The sequence below is a fragment of the Mus musculus genome, chromosome 4 (genome assembly GCF_000001635.26).
Source record: "Mus musculus strain C57BL/6J chromosome 4, GRCm38.p6 C57BL/6J".
Taxonomy (NCBI): Eukaryota; Metazoa; Chordata; class Mammalia; order Rodentia; family Muridae; genus Mus; species Mus musculus.
In genome coordinates, this window is record NC_000070.6 from 114,960,613 (window position 1) to 114,987,228 (window position 26,616).

Genomic DNA, 26,616 nt, shown 5'->3' on the forward strand with positions numbered 1-26,616 from the left:
TAATTTTTTAAAGAAAGAAAATCACTTGGACTTCAAACTTTATTGAAAAAGCAAGCAGTAAGGGAATCAAACATTTATAAGATATATTTATTATTTTTTCTGACCAAAGTGCAATGATTTTTAAAATCTTTTAAAACAAGTAACCATGAAAAACATATTCCAGAAAATAAAATACAAATGGGAATTTTAACCATTAGATTGCTTTATCTAATTTACTCTAACTCTATATTTAGTCTAAGAAAACAAAACAAAAAAACTTTTTAACTATTACTAAAACAAGAACTGAATCAAATTACCATAAACTAGTGAATGCATGTCAAGGGTCTACTGGTAGGAACTCTTGTTACATCACTTTATGATGACTAGTCAGTCCTGTGTCACAGAGCACAGGAATACAAGTCACTACTTGTGACCCTTGCCCCACAGACTATGTCAGAAGAAAGCTGACAATCCTGCCCAGGCTCTGAAGCCCCGTGCCCTGACTCAAACCTTGGAAGCAAAGACTATGCACTATCATACAACGTTGCACAAGCTGTAGTAAATCAGTCTCTAAGTTTTAACTTTCAACAGGAAATGGTCAGTCATCTGATAAACAGAGCATTGCTAGGAGTCCATTTTATGAGTATGTTTACTAAACACCTTGAGCAAGAGCCAGCTACACATAAAGTTCCTTTAAATTTGGTCCACAAATTCACTTAGCAGGTTGAAAATTTTAAATGTGAAGCAAGAGGAAGTGGAAATCTCAAATCCCAATATACTGCAATTACCAAAGGGATATACATGCATACTAAAAAAAATTAACTCACCGAAGGCACAGACATAAAAGGGATAAAAGGGGTAGTCTTTACCACAAACAAGAATTAGCTGATACCCTTCTTCATTTTGTGAGCACCATAATACCTAAAATGATTTAAACCTGAATTCACTGTGTACTGTGACCACAAATAAAAAAAAAACACATAATTTAATTTGTCTTACTATATATTTCTAGACATTAATTGAGATGTAATCTTGAAAGGTTAAAACTGCCTTAAAAGGGGCTGTGATAGCAGCTATCAAAGCAATATTCAAGCATGATTTCAAAGATGCCTTCAGGGTTAGTTAGCCTTCTTTGTCAAAAATCTTCACAACTTCACCAAAAACCTGTAGAGGAAAAAGACAATTTTAAAAGCAGATATTGTTAAAACACAGTGTAGCATGTATGAGGTCCTGGGTTAAATTCTCAACGCCAAAATTAAAAAATAAAACAAAATACAGATAAAAGATTGTACAGCTAAGTTCCTGTTAAAAAGACATCAATTTTGTATTGATTTTAAACATTGTAATTTATTTATTTATTTATTTATTTATTTATTTGGGGGGAGGGGTGTTTAAGACAGGGTTTCTCTGTGTAGCCCTGGCTGTCCTGGAACTCACTCTGTAGACCAAGCTGGCCTCGAACTCAGAAATCCACCTGCCTCTGCCTCCTCTGCCTCCTCTGCCTCTGCTTCTTCCCAAGTGCTGGGATTAAAGGCGTGCGCCACCATGCCCAGCTAACATTATAATTTCTTTTTTTTTTTTTTTTGTTTTTGTTTTTTTTCGAGACAGGGTTTCTCTGTACAGCCCTGGCTGTCCTGGAACTCACTTTGTAGACCAGGCTGGCCTCGAACTCAGAAATCCGCCTGCCTCTGCCTCCCGAGTGCTAGGATTAAAGGCGTGCGCATCCACGCCTGGCCTTTAATTTCTTAATTTCATTTATTTTACTGTATCAGTAATACAAATGAAGCATAAAACTGACCATTTTGCCTTCCATTTTATTAATGCTTTTGGACTAAATGTGCTTCTTGATGGGCTGCAAGTCGTCTGGTAAAATATAAAGTCAAAAGACGAATCTCAGTTTGGCTCTAAAAGTCCAAGTCGTCTCATGTACTGACTACAGGCAGTGGCAGTGAGATTTCCTCAGTGAGTTCTCCTCTGGGAAGAGAAGCAAGACTGCGAGAACTGGGGAAAGGGAGCTAAGATGGACTGAGAAGCAGGAGGAGGGTCTGCAGGCGGGGTTTACAGACACTGAGGTCTGAGCAAGACAGAGAGCTGCATCCTAGGAAACCGGCATGCACCTCGGGAGGGAGCTCTGTGCTCTCTAAGAGAACAACCGGGGCTCTTGGCTATGACATGCCAGTTGTGCTACAGATTTTAACAATGAACAAGATCCAAATCATTATACTGAAAATACCAATCTTTCCCTGTTTGTAGAAAGAGGTTTGGAATTAATAAACCACCATTTCTTGTGAAAAACAGGTCTACTGTTGCTAAACCCATTTTTAGACTTACTAAAAAGAAAAAACAACAACAACAACAAATTTCACAGTTCGCCTCAAATGTCTTAAAAGTACTCTCCCTTAGACTATCTTTTCTCATGCCTCCCCAATGGTCACATGTTTTGTTTGCTACAAAGACAAACAGACACACTTACTTCATCAACAGACTTAGAAGCATCTATCTTCTTGACTTTCCCCATTTCTTCATATAAGTCAATAATTGGTTTCGTTGATTCAAGGTAAGTCTGAATTCTGCAAAAGAAACAATTATTTCATGGCTGTAGGTTAATTGTCCTCCCTCTTCCACATTACAGAAAGGGTGATAAGCAAGTCTGCTGCTTTCTCTCTCTACAAAAGCCACTGTGCCTATGTGAGAATGAACAGAACAGAACTGGTCCCCACGAGCAGGGCAGGAGTGAGGTGGTGAGGGGAGGCCTGAGAGGTACCTCTTTTCCAAGCTCTCTCTGTTGTCGTCACTCCTACCACTACTTTTTCCCCTTTCAAGACATCGTTCAATACAGATCTAAAGAGAGACAGAAGTAAAAAGTTATATTAAAAGAAAAGCAAAGAAGAAAATATTTTGAAGAAACTAAAACAAAACAGAACCCCCCCCCACAAATCCTGCATTAAACTCAATGTGTCTAACTCATTAATCAACATGCAAAATCTTTTTAAATTTAAACATGTGGTTCAATTTATATAAACTAGGTTAAATAAGTACAGATCATAATAAGAATTCATTCATGACTCAGTTTTTCCTGCTGGATTTTTTTCAAACTGCAATAAAAAGAAGATCTGTGTGGGTATGGCTTCATCTCGGACATATTATTAACTTATTAGGTATGAATTATGTGCCTCAAACTTTGTACCATTTTTGCTTACTTACAATAATTCCAAAAATATCCAAATATTTGAGTCAACATTTTTGAATAAAGCATCTCTTGTTAATCGTGAATAAACATTCCTTAGTTATAAAGCTGTGGTAACATTCTAAAGTTAACTTTGAAGAATAAGTGAAAACATATTTTTTTTTTTTTTTTTTTTTTTTTTTTTTTTTTTTTAATTTTTTTTTTTTTAAAGATTTATTTATTATATGTAAGTACACTGTAGTTGTCTTCAGATATACCAGAAGAGGGAATCAGATCTCATTACAGGTGGTTGTGAGACACCATGTGGTTGCTGGGATTTGAACTTCGGACCTTCGGAAGAGCAGTCGGGTGCCCTTACCCACTGAGCCATCTCACCAGCCCCGAAAACATATTTTTAAGAGTTGGGAGAAGGAGTTACTTTTTAAAACAACTCAAAGGCTGTGGCAAGCCTTTACCAGAGGCACATTTACAATTCAACCTAAGAATAGCCAACTTCCTTCAAGGCACTACTTCAGATTCAGACTGTTGGCATCAATGTAATAAAATTTATAGCATAGTGGCTGTCCAATAGAGTCAAGCTTTTTAATTAATGGTTCTGAGAAATTTATTTACTTATTCAAAGGTATGTCTGGGTTTGCTATTAGACGTGTTGGGGGTGGGAACAGAGAATTTATTCTTGCTATTTTCCAAGTCATCTTATTCTTAGAAGACAAATTCCCCAACAATAGTAGGCCTCTCCACCTTTCCAGACCTATGCATCTTCCAGTAAACAACAAACCATTTCAAGCAGTACACATTCGAGCAGCACTTCCGCTTCATAACCTAATGTTACTCTATATGATGTTTATTAAAACAAAGAAACAAACAAGACAATTTGACTCTTCTTATATAGAGAAAATAAAGCAAGCCTTAGGGTCACAAAGCTGACAATACTAATAGCCCTCAATATTCTATTAACAAGGCGATGCTGTTCTGCACACCCAGTCTATTCACTCACTAGATATATATATTGCTGCCAACAGAAAATGTAAATTTGCCATTTTTCTCTAACAGCTGACAATCTATAGCTTGAAGCCCATGTGGACAGATGAATATGTTCATTACCTCATTATTACAGTCAAAAAACAGAACAAAAGATACATCTGCTTTTCCATCCATGGTTTTGTTCCAACCTTGAAGGTTGTCTTGATTTCTTGGAAATCCATCAATCAAGAATTTATTCTTCTGAGCATTGGCAGCCATTGTTTGGTCCATTTCCTAAAGACAAAAAGACTTAGGCTTAATACTGTATCAACAAAGGGCAATTTCTCAGCACCCCCACCCCTTTTTTTTTCTCCATATAGTCCTGGCAGTCCTGGAACTCACTCTATATACTAGGATGGCCTCGAACTCAGAGATCTGCATGCTTCTGCATATCAAAGGTATGCACCACCACGCCCAGCTACAAGACAATTTCTTAAAAAGAAGAGCAGGCAGATGGCTATTTGCTACTTTTCCCTAAGCTGCAAGAGTGGAAGGTACATAGGGAAACAGCCTAGGCAGAAGTGAGCCAACTTCTTGATATGGCTACTTCCTGGTAAGACTATAGGTATGTGTTCCCCTATTCCTCTCGCTCCCCCACTTCTGTAGCTTCTATATCTTATGAAAGATGTCCTATAGTGAATGTTGAATGTCCTCTGAATGTTCATGTGTTTGCTAAAAGCTTGGTCTCTGGGTTGGGCCTACCTTTAAGAGAGTGGCCTCCCCAAGCATGGTGGCACACGCCTTTAATCCCAGCACTTAGGAGGCAGAGGCAGAGGCAGGCAGATTTCTGAGTTCCGAGGCCAGCCTGGTCTACAGAGTGAGTTCCAGGACAGCCAGAGCTGCACACAGAAACCCTGTTTGAAAAACAAAAAAACAAAAACAAACAAACAAACAAAAAAGAGTGGCCTCATAGATCATTGGGAATACACTTCTAAAGGGGACTATTGGATCCTGGCCCTTTTATCTTTTTGCTTCCGGGCCAAGAGTAGTAGTCTTCCTTACTGTGTGTATCACTGCCACCTAGCATCCTGACCAGTGGGCCAAAACCCTGTGTCCACGTAACTAAAATGCTGGTACAGTGACAGCTGGTCAGCACGGTGTATACTACCTTCTCATACAAATTACCACTTAGAGCTTTGCTCTAACGTCTAAAGACCCTGCATTGCCCCATGTTTCTCTCTAAATCACTGTGTTATAGGAGGTAGTAGCTGGGTTTTTGTTTGTTTGTTTTTTCAGACAGGAACTCACTACGTAACATGGTCTGATTTCCAACTTGAAGAACTAGGGCTATATGTGTGCACCACCACTCACTGCTGAAAACATGCTCTTTCTATTAGGGCTCAAATTTACTATAAATCAAATCTAATAGCTAGAAGCTAGGAAAGCACTCTATTACTGTGCAATATCCCATCTTTTTACTTTTTGTTTGTTTATTTATTTATTGAGCATGGTCCCACTGAATTCACCAGGTTGACCTTGAACTCATCCATAGCTCAGGTGAGCCTTGACTAAGATTTCTCTGGCCTTAGCTGCCCAATCACAGACCTGCCAACTTGTTAGCATTATTTAAGAGTCAATGCTAAAATAAAAAACTGGCCCGGTGTGGTGGTGTATACCTCTAATCCTAGCATTCAAGAGGCAGAGACATAAGTCTAGCCTGGTCTATATAGAGAGCTTCAGGACAGCCAGAGCTACATAAACCCTGTCTCAAAAACAAAATAAATAATAAATAAAATAAAAAATTTTTTAAAGTCAAACTAATTATACCTAAGTGGCATTGGCTGCCCCCAAACACAGACAGCACAAGGTGTAACACATTCAGAAAGATTGTAAAAACATATCTATATCTCATCTTTTTCTAAAGACATTACTTATGTAAAATATGGGAGTAATATGAACAGTAGGTGTACTCTTTAATCTGTGTGAATCCTCGGCACCTCCATCCACTGCAGATGCACCCTGCTAACAAGCTTTAGCACCTTTAGTCTAAAGCACACTGACTTGCATTGCTCTCCATAAGCTAAGTGTTCTCGCTGCACAAGAAGAGCATTGCCAGGACCTTAAGTTAGCTTTATCTCAGAATCCAGCTGCTCTAATTTCACAAACCTATTATGAAACAGTGTTAAGTTCCTGCTACAGCATTCCTACCTCAATTACGGCAGGAGGTCTCTGGAGAAGCCACATCAAACATGTTCACTCAGCATACATTCCTTTGAATCTACTATCAGATAGAGGTCACTGCCCTTGCCCTTGCCCTTGGAGGGTTCACAATATATATAGTGGGTAACAGCTACATATAACATGCTAAGTCCTCGGACAGCAAAGGATGCTCTTAAGACAAGAAACATTAAGTCTTTAGAGACTATGAGAAAGCTTGACCAAAGGGTTGGCAGTGGAGTTGCTTCCTAACTAACAAGCAGCATGGCAGCATGGATTGCTAGACAGTGGGAAGCAGGGATATGATGGTTGGAAAGAAGAAAGCATGGCAGCTTTGGTGAATCTGAGGCAAGCTGGTACAAATGAATGTTAGGACATATATCGAGAGTGGCGGGAGATAGGATGGAAAAGAAACAACATTAAAAGATTCAAGTGATTTTAGTGATAGACAGAAAATGAACAGGAGTGAATGAGAGATCCTCTCACTAAAGAGTTGGGTAGTCAATCCAACCAACAGCCAAATCAGGAAATAAACATCATCCTTTGGGTGACACATTTAGCTTCTGGTATGACTGAGACATTTATGGATAATTTAGATAGCATCCTGATAGGCATATGTCTGGAAGCTAAACAAAGGTCTGTCTGTGCAAAACTCTAGAGTTCAGCAGCATTGGCACAATGAAAACATGGGCATCGTTTAAACAACCCAACAAGGAATATATACAATGAGAGCTCAAGAGAACCAAACTCTTAGAAGCATAGTAATTTAGAAAACTTGCAAAGGAAAAAAAAAAAATCAAGAGACTGAAAAATGGAAGTTCCTTAAGTAGGAAGAGAATGAACAGAAATGGTGGTACAAGAAATGGTAGAGTTTGTTTCAAAGAGACATTTATTAAGACTTAAATGTAGGAGGAACATTAAAGACTAAAAGTATCCCCTGGGCTATACAGGGCCAATCACTGATAACATGCAGTGAGAGTTCTGCCTGTGACAACAGCTGATGTTGGAAGACTCCAAGTTCAAGAACTACCTGGGCTATAGAGTGAGTTCAAAGCCAACTGGGAAACCTGGTAATAGCCTGTCTCAAAGACAGAAATTTTTTTTTTTTTTTTAAAAAAAAAGGATGAAGCTCAGGGACAAGAGTGCTTGCCAGGCATGCTCAAAGCCCCTATATTCCATCCCCAGTACCACACACCAAAAAGAGTAGTTTCCATGGAGATGTCGACTGCCCTTTCATAATGATCATGCCTATAATGCAGAGAAAGGCATCAGGGTCAGAGGACAGGACGGGAGAGTTACTTACTCTGGAAAGGAAGCTGGTTGTTCAGGCTGAGGCAGACTGTGTAAGAGCCACTCTACACTGCAAGTGTCTCCAGTTACACCCAAGATTCACTACTGAGATCCATTTATTGCTTCCTGTTCCCAACAATGCAATTCTGTTTCGCTGATTTTCTTATGTCAAAATATCTGTTACTGACTAGTCTTAGGGACCTGCAGGAAAGCATTGCCTACCAAGGTATATATTTTTTCAAATCTCACAGTGAAAATAGCAATGCATTCATCAGGAAAATAAGGAGACTTTTAAACAGAATATCAACAATGAGAAAACTGAGTGGGAATCAGAGAAGGAGAAAACACAGACATTCAAGAAAAGGGAGGACAGAGCATGAAAGGGGAGAATAACCACAACAGGAGAGAACTACTGCATGCTGGCAGGGATGGGTCCAGTGCCTGGAATCCTAACAGTCAGAAGCAGGAATATCCCTGACTAGGTAACTTCCAGGTCAGCCTGGGATACATAAGACTGTTTCAAAAACAAAACCAAGCGCTGGAGAGATGGCTCTGCGGTTAAGAGCATTGACTGCTCTTCCAAAGGTCCTGAGTTCAAATCTCAGCAACCACATGGTGGCTCACAACCATCTGTAATGAGATCTGATGCCCTCTTCTGGAGTGTCTGAAAACAGCTATAGTGTACTTACATATAATAAATAAATAATCTTTTTAAAAAAAAAAGCAAAAGCAAGTATAACCATGTGTACCTTAAGCTGGACTATAGCTGTTCTTAGACCAAGGCAGAGAATCCTGGTTACTGTCAATTTCTTCACAGTGAAAGCAGCTTCCAACACTGCCATTTTCAAAGACCACACTACCTTCCATAATCAGGAAATTTAATAGTCTAGTTTTTCATTATTCAAATGAAGGTGAATTTAGTTTCTGTGTCCTTGGTAGTTTGAGCAGGTTGGTATTCATGCTTCTTACCCTCTTTAATAAACTGATGGTTATCTCAACTGGTACAATCTTTCCTTCTTTAATGTACTTTTCAATAAGTTCACCATACTGTGAGTCTGGATTCTTCCTTTCATCACGAAGAAGCTCTCCTGCAGAAAGGTGTGTGTAGCCGTATTTCTGGAACAAACAACATATAGAAATATCAGAATTCATTCAATCCAGTGACAGGAATACACATAATTTTGTGTTCATTTATATTTATAATTTTGTACGATAAAGTAGTTTTGCTTATGGGGTAAATACTAAAGAAAAATTTAAGAGATTTCACATATTCCAGTTTGCCTATTAGTAAACATCCTTACCCTTCTTCCACAACCATGTTTAGTCACAATAAAATCATCTCAACATCTAACTAGTCAAAACATTGATGTTTCACTGTACTTTTCACTAACACAGTTTAAATGTAAGAATGAAAATATCTACCAAAAATCTGAGACTCAAGATAAAAAAGTCAACATGTCTAAACTGACTGACTAACATATGTGTGTGTGTGTGTGTGTAAAAATTTGGTTTGTACAAGTATACTCTAATGGTGTTTGAACAAAACTGCCCATTTCCATTGTTAAGTGACACTTGTTATAAGGACAAAGACTGAACAGAAACATTGCTGAGTTAACACCATAAACATATCTATCTATACAAACTAAAATGACTACAACGTCATTAGGTGATATACTCTTCTGAAACTAAGTTGTGCACATGGCCTTGCACTTAAGTCACAAAGACATGAAAGTATTGCACTGCTACTGCTTTAGTGCAATAGGAGCCAACAGTCTTAAGGAAAGATCCTGAAAAATGAAAAGCTTCCCCATATGAGTTTACATGAAACAAAAAGAATGGCACAACCCACTCTCAAATTTTAGGATACTCATATTTATTACATAGTCATACAACATACATCAGTCTAAATTCTTAAGACTCCTTCAGTGAGTTTTTATCTTGTATATATACTTTATAACTTGAAGGTTAAGGTGTGAGACAGCCCACACCATTACCCAACTCTTAAAAGTGTTTCCTGGGCTGGAAAGATGGCTCTGCAGTTAAGAGCACTGACTGTTCTTCCAGAGGTCCTGAATTCAATTCCAAGCAACTACATGGTGGCTCACAACCAACTGTAAAGGGATCTGATGCCCTCTTCCAGTGTGTCTGAAGACAGCTACAGTGTTCTCATTTACATAAAATAAATCTTAAACAAAACAAAACAAGTGTTTCCTACCCAGTGTGGTAGTATGTATCAAGAGGCTGGGGCAGAACTCTGAATTTGAGGCAAAAAAAAAAAAAAAAAGTACTTCAATTGAGTTTTTAAAAAAGCTCCAAATGACCAAAGCTATAAATGAGCTTTCTGATACATCTTTATCCCTATTCTACTTCCTGAAAGTATCGGTTATTTTTGTTCTTGCTCACTAAATAGTAAGGTAGCAATAATGCTATCAGAAAAGGAAAATAAACTCTAAAAAGGTTATTTGCTGCCTGAACTTAGATAAAATTTGGATGAGAATTAAAAAAAAAAACCCACATATCATCATGTTTCTGTCTCATTCCTATAAGTGCTTCTAGTAAGAGAATTTAACAGAAATGCTAAAATTGCAATCGGTTTAAAGAACTCCTGTTATTTTCAGAAAATAGAAATGTAAAATTGCTCAATTACTTCCACGCTGGTTGCGAAATCGCCTGCTTGATCACTGAGCATAGGCAAATGTCTGAAAGTTGAGTACAAAAAGGACTTTATGAAAAATGAAGTGTGACCTACTTCCCACTTACTATGTACAATTTTCAAAAAGCATTTGCAACTTCTATCCAAAACTATAGCAGCTTCATATCACACTTTTTATTTTGGCTTTTACGTGGAAGCTTCTGCTTACTGGATACTCTACTCTGGCCCAGTGCTTAGCATGTAGTAATATTGGACAAATGCAGAGATAAACAGCCCTAATGATGGCACACACTCAGTGAAAACATCACCAATACAGAGTGCTCTGTAATGCTGCAGTGTGAACCATACACATTCAAAAACCTGGCAGGTAATTTACTTTACGATACTCACCATTTCCTGACATCAGAGAACTCAAACTGGCAAGATTTCTGGTGTCTTAGAATGGGAATATATCACTCTTTCGGGAAATAAGAAAACTAGTTATAAATGTATATAGACGTATATAACATACACATAAATGGTACTTGTAAAAGCAATTTTTTAGATCTTATTTTTAAATTTTATATGTATGTGTATGTGACAGTGTAGGCCTGTGTATGTGAGTGTTATGTCTGCAAAGGCCAGAAGAGTGTTGGATCTTCTGTAGCTGAAGTTATAGATGGCTACGACACCAGACACCACGAGTGCTGGGAGCCAAACTAAGTCTTCTAGAAAAGCATAAGCACTCTGGCCACCAATGTAAGACAAGTTTACAGTTTGTCTGAGAAGCAAATGGCATTACCTACAAAGTCAAAGTAAAATAACTGAGCACAGCCATGTCAACCCCGTGGTCTATGTTTCACTTTCTCATGGACATTCTATTTTTACAGTCTCTTAACCAGGTTCACTTTTCTACTACATTCTTCATAAGGATTTTATTGAAGCCATCCTCTAACAAAATTTCAACAGCAGCAAAGTAACCCTGATTTACATATTAGTTACCATGGACCTGGACTTTCAAAGCGTTCTGCTGTCATTAAGTGGTCAGTGATGGCAGATCTGAAGAAAGCGAGCATGGTTTATTTCTAGCCTTAGCCATCTTTTTCTCACATTCTCTGATTTTTTAGCAATTAAAACCTAGTGGTTCTCATATTCATAAGCACAGCAGCTTATAAATCCTATAAACTACAAGGACTGCAATTATAAGCTATTATTCAACTAAGATAGTTTTCTAGTGGCAAATACCCAAACCCAATGTCGGGTATCTGTCTAAACTTTAAGTTTTCATTTTTCTTCTTAAGAGGTTGAAAAGAGAGCTGGAGGGATGGCTTGGTCATTAAGAGCACTTGCTGCTCTTGTAAAGGACCTGGGCTCAATTCCTGGCCCAACATGGAGACTCACAACTCTCCGACTCCAGCTCTGATACCCTCTTCTGGCTCCAGACACTGCATGAATGTGGTGCACAGACACAACATCCAGGCAAAACATCTATAACACACTGTTGTTGTTGCTTTCCTAATCAATTAAAACATTTTAAAGTAAAAAAAGCCAGGTATGGGATACAGATATAGCTGAGTTGGCAGAGTGCTTACCTACCATGTATGAAACCCCTACATTTAATATAAAACACTCCATTAAAAAAGGTATAGTGAAACACGTGGTGGTGCACATTTTTAATCCCAGCACTGAGGAGGCAGAGGCAAGTGGATCACTGTGAGTTTGACACCAGCCTGGTCTACAGAATGAGTTCCAGGACAGCCAGGGTGACACAGAGAAACCCTGTCTTGGGAGAAAAAAAAAAAGTATAGTGACACAGGCTTCCAATCTCAGCACTTAGGAGGTGGAGGCAAGAGGGTCAGAAGTTCAAGGTCATCTCCAGCTTCTAACAAGTTTGAGGATAGCCTAAGGTATATGAAACTCTGTCTCAAAAAACAAACATAAGGTCAGCTCATGACATGGCTCAGTGGGTAAAGGTACTTGTCACCAATCTTGAAGACCTGAGTTTGATCACAGGATCCACAAAATGGAAGGAGAGAACCAACTACCACAAGCTGTCCTCTGACTGCCACGTGTGGATCACTGCATGGGCAGAAGAGCATATGTAAATACACACACAAAAATAGATAGATAGATAGATAGATAGATAGATAGATAGATAGATAGATAGATAGATAGATAGAATATAATTGAGTATAGTGACACTTATAATCTCCGCACTCAGGAGTCAAGAGGCAGGAGAACCACTCCACGTTGGAGGCTGGCCTGGATACACAGCAAGACCTGTGTTAAAAACAATCCCAGACACAAAATTTTAAAAATTAGATGTGGTCTATACAAAAAAATCAAAATAAAAAAAATAAAATTAGGAGAGCTGGTATATACCTAGGATCTCAGAACCCAGGAAGCAGAAGCAGGAGGGATCAGGAGTTTGAAACAAATCTTGGCTATGTAAAACCCTGTCTAAAAGGGAAAAGAAGAAGAAAAAGCAGAATTTAAGACACAAATGATGCACAAATACAAGGACCTTGAAAGCAGGAAGATTCAAATGCCAAGCACTTCCTCTTTCTATTAAAATGGAGTTTAGAAAGTGACACCAGAATGTTATATGGCCTCTCCTTAATTTCACAGAAGGAAGACAGCAGGAATATAAGCTACAAATATAGTTTTAAAGCAATTGAGCAAATAAAATTATTCAGTGTCTTAAAACAAAACAAACACTTCTTGCTGGATATGGTGACGCATCCCTTTACTTGAAAGGCAGAAGTGTGCTAACCTCTGTGAATTCAAGGCCACTGGGCTATAAAGAGAGACCCTGTCTCAAAAAAACTCCTTTATTATATTTGTGTTTATGTATGTGGGCATGCTTGAATCTTGAAAGCTGATTCTCCTCTACCATGTGCATTCTAAGGATCCAACTTTGGTCAGGTTTGCTAGCAAGTACTTTACCTACTAAGCCCTCAAAGTCCTTATTATTTTGGGATCTAGAGAGATAGCTCAGTAAGTGCTTGCCTTACAAACAAGAGGACCTGAGTTTGGATCCAAGTACCTACATAAAAGTAGGGCATAACCATACAGTCTATAATCCTAGCACGGGGACCAGAGGGCAGTCACAGTCTAGCTAACATGACAAGCCCCAGGTTCAATAAGAAACCATCTGAAAAACAGGCTTGCACTGGGCATAGTAGCACACATCTTTAATTCAGCACTTGGGAGGCACACACAAGAGGATTCTCTGAATTCCAGACAGCTTGGGCTATACAGTGAGACCCTTTCCAAAACCAAAACCAAACCAAAGTCTACCAAAGCCTGCACAAAGCCTTAAATACGGAGGTTCCAAAAACTGGCAATACAAATATTTCTGTGCATAACAACAACAAAAACAAACAAAAAACCGTGAGACACAATAAGAATTTATTTCTCTTGCTTACTTATATTTTCTGCTTACTCTTTTTTTAAATGGATCAAGAACTTTTCAATCAACTAGCAGTGACTAATCAGAAAATATTCATTTGGGGATGGGGACAATGAGTCTAAATTATTTGTTGCACAGGGTTGACAACCTGGGTTCAATCTCCAGAACCCATGGTGTAAGGAGACAAGTGATCCCCAAAATTATCCTTTGATCTCCACAATTAGTCCTTTGGCACTATGATACATATGTGTACCCTTGTCTCCCTACCCAATACTCACACTCACACAAATAAAAAGTAAAATTTTAAAAGAAAATATACAGATTAAAAAAGATCTCATTAAAACAGTAATAAAAAGACAAATGAGATGGCCCAGTGGGTAAAAGAGTTTACTGCTAAGCCTGAGGACCCACGTTCAATCCCTAGATCCCATTTAGTGGAAGGAGAGAACCAACTCCAGCAAGTTGTCCTCTGATTTCTGCCCACAAGTATACACAAACACTCATAAATTTTAAAATGTATAAAAATAGTGACACAAACAAATTTAGGAATAAACTTAAAATGCACTGTGTAAGAATTACATGAAGAAACAAACCACTATATTGTACAACATAAACAAAAGCTAAATCACAAAAAGGAAGCATTCTCCAGTGGATGATCCCACACTCATGTCCATATGGGCAGCATCAATTATATTCAGTGGGCTATCAAAAAGAGAGGGAGCATGAAGTTGGGAGGAAGACCTCAGGAAGTTGAAAGGAAAGGGTCAGAAACACTGTATACATATGTGAAATTTTCAAAGAGCAGTTAAGAAAAAACACTGAATCCTATGAAAGATTCCGACTGAAACATTTGTGTTTTTATATATTAATCTAAAAATGTACCTCCTACTGGGTAGAGTCAAAGGGGATGGATCAATGTAAGTTCCAGACCAATGAGGACTACACAGTTAGACCTGACTGACTGACTGATAGATAGATCAATAGATCGATAGATAGATAGATAGATAGATAGGCAGGCAGGCAGATAGATAGATATTAAAAATCTGATTGGAATTTGTCTGTTTGTTTTATAGTGCTGGAGATCAAACCCAAAGCCTCTGATAATGGTAGGCAAGGAGCTCTGTCACTGAACTACCTACACACAGGACATGTTTGTTTGCTTAAAAAAAAACAATGGATTTATTGACAAGTTTACCAAAAATAGGCATAAGTAAATAGTTAAAATTGAAAATAGTATTAACAATTACAAATGAGGACTTGCCTAACTATATAAAGTATTTAAAAACTACAATGGTTAAAATAGTGTGTTGCTGGCATATAAAATAGGCACTAACAAAGTTCTGAGACAATATATAAACAGTGTAAATGAGAATACAGTTGATAGTCAACATTAAAACTCAGTGAAGATTGATGGGCTGGAGAGATGGCTCAGCAGTTAAAAGCACTGACTGCTCTTCCAGATGCACTGAACTCAATTGCCACAACTACAAGGCGGCTCACAACCATCTGTAATAGGATCCAATGTCCTCTTCTGATGTGTCTGAAGACAGCTACAGTGTACTTACATACATTAAATAAATAATTAAATAAATAAATCTTTTTTTAAAATTTTATTTGAAAGACACCTTTGACCTAATCTTTATTAAAATCATCGTATTTTTCATAAAATATCACAACTCACAGAGGTTAAATAGCGTGTAAGGACCCATAAGGACCCCCATCCTCCTCCTCTCCTTCCCCATCCTTTTCCATGTTACTTATATCAATTCTCTTTGTATCATACTGTTGATTAATAGAAAACATATTTTTGTTAGATATTTTCTTTATTTACATTTCAAATGTTATCCCCTTTCCTAGTTTCCCCTCCGAAAGCCCCCTAGTCCCCCCACGCCCCCCGCTCCCCAACCCACCCACTCCTGCTTCCTGGCCCTGGCATTCCCCTATATTGGGGCATAGAACCTTCACAGAACCAAAAGCCTCTCCTCCCACTGATGACCGACTAGGCCACCCTCTGCTACATATGCAGCTAGAGACATGAGCCCCACCATGTGTTTCTTTGATTGGTGGTTTAGTCCCAGGGAGCTCTGGAGGTACTGGTTAGTTCATATTGTTGTTCCTCCTATGGGGCTGCAAACCCCATAGGAGGAGAAAAAAAAAAAAAAAAAAACCTAAGTGAAGAGGCAAGTGTAGTGACATACCCTGTAATCCCAGCACTTGAGAGGTGACAGCAAGAGCCAAGAGGATCAGACTCAGCTTTCTAGTGAGTTTGAGGTCAATCTGGACTACATGAGACCTATATTTAAAAAAGTGAACAACAACAAAAACCTTACAAAGCAGTGACAAAAAATGAATAAGTGATACTAGGACACCATTTCAATGAATAGAATTGGTATCCATTCATAGAAAAGTCAGATCCCTATTTCATCATAGGCAAATGTCTAGATACTTAAAGCTCTCAAACAAAAAGCAAACAGTACTAAAGAAAAAGAATTCTGAGATATATGCAGGTGTTGCTAAGCAAATAACTAGTTTTTATATTTGATCCCATAAAAACTCCTGAACAAAGAAAGGCTTCAAAACTATGAAGGAATTACTTGGGAAAACGGAGGCACAAAGATCTGAAATTTAAGGCCAGCCTGGGCTACATAGCAAGACTATGTTTCATAAAGGCAAAATAAGTTTGGTGTGTCAGCTCATAACTATAACCCTAGACCCAAGGAGGCTGAGGCAGGAGGACTACCTTCAGTTTGAGATTAGCCTGTGCTACCTACCTAATAGATTCAAGGTAAGTCTGGGCTAAAATGTGAGGCCCTGTCTCAAATTATAAGAAAAAACATAAACCAAAAACCAAAAACCAACAACAAAGGATAGGCAACAGCTTAGAAGAAACTATTTTTTATAGCCAGGCAGAGATGGCGCACACCTTTACTCTCAGCACTCGAAAGGCCGAGGCAGGTAGAGAGAGATCTTAGTCTAAGATCAGCCTGGTCTATAAAGTGAGTTCCAGAATAGGCAGGGCTAAACAGGAAAATTCTGTCTGGAAAAGAGGAGGGAAGGGGAGGGGAGAGAGGGTAAGGGGAGATGGGGGAGGGAAGAGGAAAGGGAGTTGTCAGTAAATCTAAGTTTCAGTTTGCACATCTTTTGACTCAATAATCCAATTTCTAGGTTGGTGAGATGGCTCAGCAGATAAAAGTCACTTGCTACCAAGCCTGGTGACCGTATTCAATCCCTAGCAATAGCAAGATAGAAGGAAAGAACCAACTCCTGCAAATTGTCCTTTGACTTCCACATACCCATACGCAAAAAATAAATGTTTTTGAAAATTAACAATTCTAACAACACCATAAACTCAGTTCACTATTGTCCAAAGGTAGCGCTTGTAACTATCTTGTACCTCCTTAAACCTGATTAAGAGAAAGAGAAACTGAACCTGTACAATCAAATGTGAAAGGAGATCAATTAGAAAATGACTGCTTAAGGGCTCAGCACTTAAACACTGCTCTTGGAGAGGACCCAGGCTCAGATCCTAGTGCCCATATGGTGACTCAGGACCTTCTTTAACTTCAGTGTCAGAGAATCTGACATTCTCTCCTGACTTCCACAGGCACAGGCATGCACATGGCACACATGTATATATGTAGCAAAACCACTTACAAACTTAAAATTAAAAAAAAATCTTAAAAGAAAATAACAGCTTTAGACAAAGGTCTCCATGAACTTCCCCCAAACCAAAAATCAACTCAAATGTTTAGATAAAATTTTCTCTGAAAAGTGATCCATCCCATAAACAAAGGAGAAACCAAAGTACAATACAGCAACACCACATGGGCATGGAGTCAAGAGTTATAGACGGAGACAGAAAACAGGACAGTTTCACATCCCAGAAACAGATGCAAATTTAGAATTCATGAGATTACCCAAAGGTTTAAAAGGAAACATATTCAATGAGGCCTGGCTCCAGACATTAGAGTTCAAAATTATAAACAAAACATTTGAAAAATACCATGTGTATAGATATAGTGGACAACATACCTACACCATCTTAAGCTCCAAAATGACATATCAGAACTGCTAAGCAACCTTTCTCAACAACAAAATAATCAAATACTGCTTATAGAAAAGAATCACCTTCATTTTTAGTTCAACCACATGGTGGTTCACAACCATCCGTAATAGGATCTGATGTAGACAGCTATAGTGTACTCACATACATAAAATAAATAAATAAATTAAAAAAAAACCAAAGCCAAAAAACTTTCTTTCCCAGTATATTATTAAAAGCGGGGGGGGGGGGGGGCAGGGGGGCAGGTTGAGATTATGTTTTACAATTTAAAACTGTAGGTGCAGGGCTGGAGAGATGGCTCAGTGGTTAAGAACACTAGCTGCTCTTCTGGAGGACCCAGTTCTATTCCCACCACCTACATGACAGCTCACAACTGTCTACAAGTCCAGTTCCAGGGGAAACTAAATGTGCTGACTTCCTAGCATTAGCAAAGAAAACTTGATCCAGGTCCCCTGATCTCCACTGAGAATTCGTCCTTAATGGACCTTCGTAATTAGACCTTAATAAACTTTGGTGACCAATGCAGATATGCAGTTTTAGCATTCAAGCTTCTTTAAGGTCTGAGTGGGAAGAGGTGATGGAAGGAGGGAAGGTTATTTACTGAGAGAGAAATACCAGGAGGAAACCTTCCAGATATGAAATTAGAGTTTATGAAAGCTGTATCCTTCCCATGCTTGGATGATGCTGTTGGACTGAGTGCTAATGGTGGCTTTAGCATCTAGCAATGAGTTCCCTAGTCACAAAAAAGGAATCAGGGGTGAATTAACTTCAGAGTAGTTCAGGGATTGTTCTAGAACTCCATTATACAATTTACCTTTCCAAAGGATTTTGCTTTCTCATCATTAGTATTGTGCTCATACCTGTAATGCACAGGTAAGTCCAGCATATACCCTGTATTAGTACAGTTAAGCACTTAGCAATAATTATCTGAAATAGGTTGATCACCTCCTAGCTGCCAAGCTGTGCATATGCACTATTCAATTAAGGCTAGATTACGGTATAGCAATCCTCCAAACTCAATGACATCATATAACGAAGTTTTATTTCTTGCTCATGCTACCTATTAAAGGTAGATGGGCTGTTATGACCTTTGACTCACAGAATCTGCTGCTGCACATTTGAAGGGAGACTCAAAGTCAACAGGGACATGTAACACAGGGATGCCCTCAAAAACTTCATCCCCACACAGAGAACCAGGTGTATTTGACCATCTTGACCCTGCCAGATTCTGGCCATTTGCTTGTCTCATTTGCTTGTTTTTCTTTGCTTCTGAAACACTACCATTTCTACTTGTGTTGCCCAACAGCCACTAAATGAGTAACAAAGATAATCATCTGATAACCTAAATTAACCATTAAGTCAACCACAAGAACAAAACTTTTTCTAAAGTGCATCTATACTCTCAGTAGACACCAAGAAAATGGAAATCCATGTTATGATTCACCTAAACCATATGTAACTATACAGGTAAATCCTGTGCGTTTAAACACATGTGCTTTCCAATAGCAAACACCAATGACTAATCCATTCTGGAAGCTCCAAACAGGAAGTGGGCAGGAAGCAGTCTTTTATATATCTAAAAATGAATATATCTACTTATTAGTATGTGGTATACTCTAATGGTGAATGGAAGCAACTTACAGGTCTTTTGGAAATGACTGACAGAAACCAGGCACAGAGAATATGTTTCACAGGACCTTTCTGGGAATAGTAAGTTACAACTAGTGATTTTTCCTTTATCCAACTGATGTTTTGTTAACTTTATTCATCAGGCAGAACAAAACTGTCAGCAAAGAGTCTCTCCAGCTACACCTGTTCTCTATTAACTTCTAAACGCTCTTATCACATGTTTAGTCTGTAAAAATGTTCTTGATTTGGCAGGTTAAAGCAACTGAAATGTTACAGCAAATACACTTTCATGCAGCAGCTGAACTAAGGTATTAGCTTAAAAGTATAACAAGACCCAGAACATGACATAAAAAATAAGACAGCAAGCCTCCATGAGCTCTTTCATTCTCTCTCTCTCTCTCTCTCTCTCTCTGTCTCCCTGTCTCCCTGTCTCCCTGTCTCTCTCTCTCTCTCTCTCTCTCTCTCCCTCTCTCTCTCACACACACACACACACACACACACACACACACACACACACACACACACACACACACGGCGGTGGGGGGGGGTGCTGTCCATGCAAAGCCTCCCTAACATGATTTTTTCCTTTTTTAAAAAAAGTATTTTTATTTCATCTGTATCAGTAGCTGCCTGTATGTAAGTACACCAATTAGGTGCCTGGTACCCATCAGAGGGCATCCAATGCTTTGAAACTGGGGTTAAAGATGGCTGTGAGCTACCATGTGGGTGCTGGGAACTGATCCCAGGTTCCCTGCAAGAGCAGCCAGCACTCTCTCTCTCAACGCTGAGCCATCTCTCCAGCCCCTGAAGTCATTTTTTAGAAATGCTCTGATTTCAATTCAAAACCAACTGTTACAAGGCAGTACTTGTGTGTGACTTTGAGGTCTTCCACAAACACAGTTCTAATAGCATTCGAACTGGAACATATCTAGATTAACCAAATATGTATGGTCCATGAAACTTCAACCCAAAAGGAATAAATCAAGATTTCAAAGAGAATAAAGATGTGGAAACAACTGATACTGAAAAAAGATCAATTTAGGGCAGGCAGACTGAGGAAAAGACTGACTAGTTCTAATGTTTTGTTTTTGTGTTTTAACTATTAGATCCAGACATGGTCGGGCAGGCCTTTGGTCCCAGCACTCAAGGTAGAGGCTCAAAGCCAGCCTAGTCTACAGAACTAGTTCCAGAACAACCAGGGCTATACAAAGAAATCCCATCTTGGAAAAATAAAATTTACTATTAGCTCCCTTAACCCAGAGAAACTAGACGTTGTTTTGGTATCCTGGTCTGAGACTCGCAAAGGCCATGAACTCTGACACTGTTAATTTCACATTTCGAGGCCTACATATCTGACAAAAAGCAACTTAAAGGAGGGTTTACTTGGGCTCACAGTTTAAAGGAATAGAGTCAATAACGGAAAGGGGCATGACAGCAAGAAGATGCCCACATGTTATTAAAATCCAGGAAACTAGAGCAGGATAGAAAACAGATCAGCTGTTCTCATCTCACCATCCAATCTGATGAGACTTTTAGAACAAAAGGTGGAAAAAGAGAAAAATGGCTCTCCTAGAAAACTTAAGGTTCTCTGATCTTCAAACTCTAAATGACACCACCAGCTTCTTTGATTCTCCTGTTTACATATGGCCTCTCAGGTGGCTTCTCAGCCTTTATGAGTGTGAGATAGTTCTCCAAGTATAAACAGTTTTACAGGTTTAATTACAGCTCTTAATAGCTGTGTTCCTCTGGAAAACTCAAAATTTTTCCCCAAGTAATCATAAGTAATTATCAATTAAAGTACAAACACTCTGAGGCAGCAATCCACTTTTATGAATCCAATAAACAAAATATCCATATGCAAAGTTATATTTTCAAAAAAAACTCACTGAAGCACAATTAACAGCAAAAACACCCATAGAAACTGTTGTAAATAGCCATCAAGTGACATGGTTCAGCTATGCTATGACAATATCCAGAATACTCTGCAGCTACAAAGAAAAATCTATTAAGTATATAGGAAAGCCCTAAGAGACTAAATAAACATGATTAATTTAGTTTGGGGGGAAAAGTGAATAACCTATTAGATGTAAAAATTTTAAATATTTTCAATCGATGGCTCAGCTCATTTGCTGCTCTTACAGAGCAGTGCAGTTTGGTCCCAGCACCCACCCGGCAGCTCACAACTGTATGTAAAGTTCCAGGAGAGCTGACACATTCTTCTGGCCTCAAAAGCAGCAGGCATTTAAGTAGCATATTAAGGCAAACGTTCATCACACACATAAAATTAAAACAGGAAGCCTGGTGTGTTTTGTTTTTAAAGCTACAGATAGGAAAGCAGTAAATAATGGTAATCTCTAGATGAAAAAAAAACTGAACTTGTCCCAGACGTTACTTTTCCACTTTAAATGAAAAAGTATAGTAGAGCTCTTCTCACCTCTTCTAAAATATCAACTCAGAAGGCAGAAGCAGGCAGACCTCTGTGAGTTCAAGGCCAGTCTGGTCTACAAAGCCAATTCCAGGACAGCCAGGACAGTTACAAAGAGAATCTCTGTCTCCAAAACCAAAATGAAAACAAAACAACAACAACAAAAACAAAAAAAACAAAAAACCAAAAAAGTAGAAACAAAAACCACCAAACCAAACCAAAAAAACCTTACAATAAGCACTCTTAAAGAAATAGTGGTTCTTCAATAGAGTCACATTTTGTTGCTTTTTAACCTCATATGAGTGTTTTGCCTGCATATATGTATGTGTGCCATGTGAAAGTCTGTGGCCTGTGAAAGTCAAAAGGGGAAGTCAGATCCCCTGGAACTGAAGTTACAGACCGTGTGAGCACCATGTGGGTGCTACAAATCTAAGTGGGTCCACTGGAAAAGTAGCTAGTGCTCTTAACAATAAAGCCATCTCACTAGCTCCCAAAAGCAAGGGTTTTGTAAACCATTTCTTTTAAAGACTATTTATAGCTTTTAATTTGTCTTTTTTTTAAAAAAATCATCCTTTAACCATATCCTACCCTTAAAAGACTAGAATAGAACTTAAGGTCTACCAGATTTTTCTTTAGTGCCTTCTGAATACAAAGGGCGAGTTCTGGATTTTGAAATCAAAATCTTTCAAAATTCTGCTCAGCATACTTACCATTCATTCTCTCAGAGTAAACAAAAACATCTCAAAGATAGGTCTTATTCATATGTGAGGTCCAGAAAGCTACTTGGGTGCCCCCTAGAGACCAAATTTTTAAAATGTATTCAGCTTCATGATACAGTCTTCTGTCATCACTTTTATTCAACAACAACCTACTATGTGCTAGGTACAATGCTCAACAACAGAGAAAAAGATAAATAAAATCAAGGTTTGATTTCTATATGCCTAAATTCAATCTCATCCAAAACTTTGCTAAGCACAGAGTGAGTCACCCATTCAAGGAGGCTCTTAAGGAAGTCATGACACAGATAATAAATAGAAGCTTTACTCACTACTTACGTAAACAAAATGTTCACAGTATATGAAAAAGAAAGTAAGTATTCTTTCCAACTAACCCACACAAAATTGTGCATACTATTTTCAAAAATAACTTTAGGTTACAGCACTCTAATTTATTTTTGATCAAAACAAATATAAAGCTTAATTTTTAAAAATTAACAAGTGAGGCCTGATGACCTGATTTCCATCCCTGAGCTCACATAAAGGTGAGTGGGGGAAACCAACTCCACAGAGCTGCCCTCTAGACATGGACCAAAGCACATGCATATATACTTATGCACACACAACAGAATAAGTAAAGAAACTGTAAATGATACAGCACCCCCTGAATCTTAGAAATACATCATTATACAATAGTTCCACTGACTCCTTACTTCAAATAAAATCTTTAGAGACTTAGAAAATAGTATAAGAGAACACAGATTTAGAAATAATTAGAAAATAAAATTAAACTGAAAGGATCACTACAAATGAATGAGTGAAGTCAATTTCCAAAGCTCCCTCAAAACTTCTCATCCCAGTAGGAGATACAGTAAAAGGCTCTCTCTCTCCATCTTACATGCCCTCCCCTTCCCTCCCCATGGAACAATTACTAAAGTGGAGTGTGGCTCCAGAAAAACTTCCATCTTCCCGGCAACACTCTCCCTTGCCTAACTTCAAGGGTTCTGCATCCCTGAAACCAAGGTGGACTTCTGACAGCACATAGCAGCACACACTCCAACCCTAGCACTTGGGAGGCTGAGGCAGGAGAATAGTTTGAGGCCAGCCTGAGTGAGGATAAAGAGACTACACCTCAAAACAAACAACACAACACAACTTTTGGCAGCCTGAATTGAAACACCAAAATAAGCTCTCTCCAAAGAAACATTTCTATAATCAACCACATTTCAGGTACCCTGTGAACCAAATTTGCTTTGATGACAGTTGATGAATTTAACATTAAGTTATATATTATAACATTTTCCCTAAAGGAAAAAAATTAATTTTAAGCTTGCCGTCTTTGGGGATTATGTTCACAGCTGCCTACATAATGAAATATTGAGCCAAAATGCAGACTCAAAATGGGGAAAAAATGCCTAACTTACCTGACTATAGACATCCCAGTGTTTATGTGACCAGCTAAGGAACAGTCATTGTTAAATTATACATCTGAAATAGCAGATTATCAGGTGGATGTTTATGGCAACTGGAAGCAACAACAAACAATTCAAAACAATGTATTCTAGCTGGCTTGGTGGGACAGGCCTATAATCACAGCTTTTTGACATTGAACCGAGAGAACCACAAGTTCAAGGCCTGCCTTAGTTAGAGTGAGTGCAGGGAGTACTTACTGAGAATTTTAAAGTACACGGTACAAAGAGAGATGCTCTGTCATAGAGTGCATGCCTTTCATGTGTGGGGGGCCCTGGGTTCCACTGTCAGTGCAACCAGAAAAATGAACAAACACAGAAACAAACAGCCCACAGCTTCAGCTCATGTAACTGCTCATCAAGGACTCTGTAAGTAACAGGTATTAACAGGATTAGCAACTATCATTTCACCAAGTAGAAATACCAGTCACTCAGGACAGACATTTTTCATCCAGTGGAGTAATGGGGGAATTATCAGATTGAGTACAGACATTTAAGGACATAAGTTCAGAAAAGTATTTGGATGCACTCAATATGAAAGTCATAAGCCAAGTTTTAAAATGTAATGCACCTTTAGGGGTTGGAGAGTTGGCTTAGAGGTTAAGAGCACTGACTGCTCTTCCAGAGGTCCTGAGTTCAATTCCCAGCAACCACATGGTGGCTCACAACCGTCTGTAATGGGATCCAATGCCCATTTCTGGTGTGTGAAGAGAATGACAGTGTACTCTCTTTAAAAAAAAAAAAAAGTAATCCACCTTTAAAATAAAAATGACCAGTTGCAGATAGTTATCTTATACCCAACCTGCTGTTCCTTGCAGTACATTAAATCAACCTGGTGTCTTTCTAAAAATAAATTAAATGACCAATATAATAAAACCAGGAAGCTTAAACATTTGCATCTATGTGCAGGTGTGAGACCTCATTTAGCAGTCACAGATACAAAACAAGACATTTCATTTCTATTTTCTCCCTTCTTACAAAGTAACTTAGGCTAAAAGTAACTTCTCTGGGGCTAGGAAAAACAATAGCAATCTCTGGGGCTAGGAAAAACAATAGCAGGGTCAGGTCTTGAACTGCTTACCTGTTTTGACTCACTCCCTCCTTTACCATGCTATCTATATTTTAATCATTTTACTTATAAACTGAAACCATCCACTTGTCATTTGGCTTTCTAATAGATAAAACAAACAGAAGTAAAAATAAGGAGAAAAATTCTATGTGCTTTGTGATTAAACTGATTTTCCAAAGTTATCTGTAATTCTAGACATAACTGTAAAACACACAACTTTTAGACCACATTACTTTATTTATCTGTGGTTGTTCTTTAGAGAATAGACTATAGGGCAGGAGCTGAATATATGAACGTGGAAAAAAATACAAAGCAAATATAGGCCACGGCTTATAGGAAAAGAAGAAATTATCAAGTTCTGGGTCAAAACCTTTTATCAAGCACTCAATTTAAAGGTGAATGTTGGGTGTTTTTCCCCAACCCTGCCATTTCTTTCTGATTGTCTTGTTTTCCTTTAAAACACTGCCCAAGACAGTCCATTAAGCCTTCCTCACCGCATCATTACAGCTCATAGGGGCTAGAAAAAACAAGACAGTCCATCACTACAGCTAACACGGGCTAGAACCCATACCTGCTTGAGTTTAAAGTCTTTGCCTCTCTCCGTGTACATGCCACCCCTGACCTCAAATACTAAAAGAATGGAACTGGTAAACTTATGTCAAAACTTTAATTGTATTTAGTTATTTGTGTGGGCAAACCCTTGAGCTCTAGAGTGAACATCATAGGACAACTCGCGGGAGTGGGGTTGTGGTTCTCTGTGGGTCTCAGGGATGGAACGTGGTGGTAGGCGCCCTTACCCGTTCAGCCATCTCTGCAGTCCTAAAGCAAACATTATTTAAAAAATGATAAGAGGATTTTATAGTTGGGTGGTGTTTTACTTTCTCGGAGAGCAGAGTTTTTTATTTGCTTAGACAACTGAGGTTCACTGAGAGTGAGTGACTCACTCGCCCAAGGAAAAGGGCGTGAGTTGTCAGCTGGGCCAAAGGTTAGCGCCTGGGCTCTCACAAATCCGGCACTTTAACTACCACAAGATCCGGGTCGGGTTCCTCGAGGCCGGTTAGCCGGAGACTGACAGCCAGAGATGTAGCGAGAAGACCCGGATCCCAGGAGTGGAAGCAAGGGCGCGCGGAAACAAAGCACTCGTAGACTCGACGCCCCTCGGCCCGGGCGCGCGGTGGCCGTCGGGACTCGTAGTCCGCTCCCCACAGCGAGGGGCGCGGCCGCCAACGCGGCTGCTCCCTCCGGCCCCGGCCCGCTCCGCTCAGCCCGGGAGCTCTCCGTCGCCCTCCCGCACGGCCTCACCTCGACAATGCGCGCGCACTGGGTCCCCTTGCCCGCACCGGGCCCGCCCAAAACGAACACGACCAACGGCTTCATGAGGTGGAGAGGGAAGAGCCGCAGTGTGCGGGTCAGCGGCGGGCAGCTCGGGACCAGGACGTGCGGGAGCAGCCGACGACAGCTGCTCAGCATACAACGCGCTTCTGACAGCGGCCGGCGCGGCGGCGCGGGCGGGGCGGCAGGGAGGGGGCGGGCAGAGCGGGCGCCGGGGCCCCGCCGCCAGCTGC

The 26,616-nt window shown here is 39.3% G+C and overlaps 1 protein-coding gene across 1 annotated transcript; it reads right to left on the bottom strand.

Moving 5' to 3' along the window:
* On the bottom strand, positions 1-26,616 carry Cmpk1 (cytidine monophosphate (UMP-CMP) kinase 1). The gene is made up of 6 exons (NM_025647.3): positions 26,354-26,616; positions 8,606-8,752; positions 4,271-4,423; positions 2,744-2,820; positions 2,453-2,549; positions 1-1,143 (listed from the first exon to the last, which is right to left on the bottom strand). The coding sequence occupies exons 1-6, from the start codon at positions 26,519-26,521 to the stop codon at positions 1,102-1,104; spliced, it is 684 nt and encodes a 227-aa protein (NP_079923.3). The 5' UTR covers positions 26,522-26,616; the 3' UTR covers positions 1-1,101.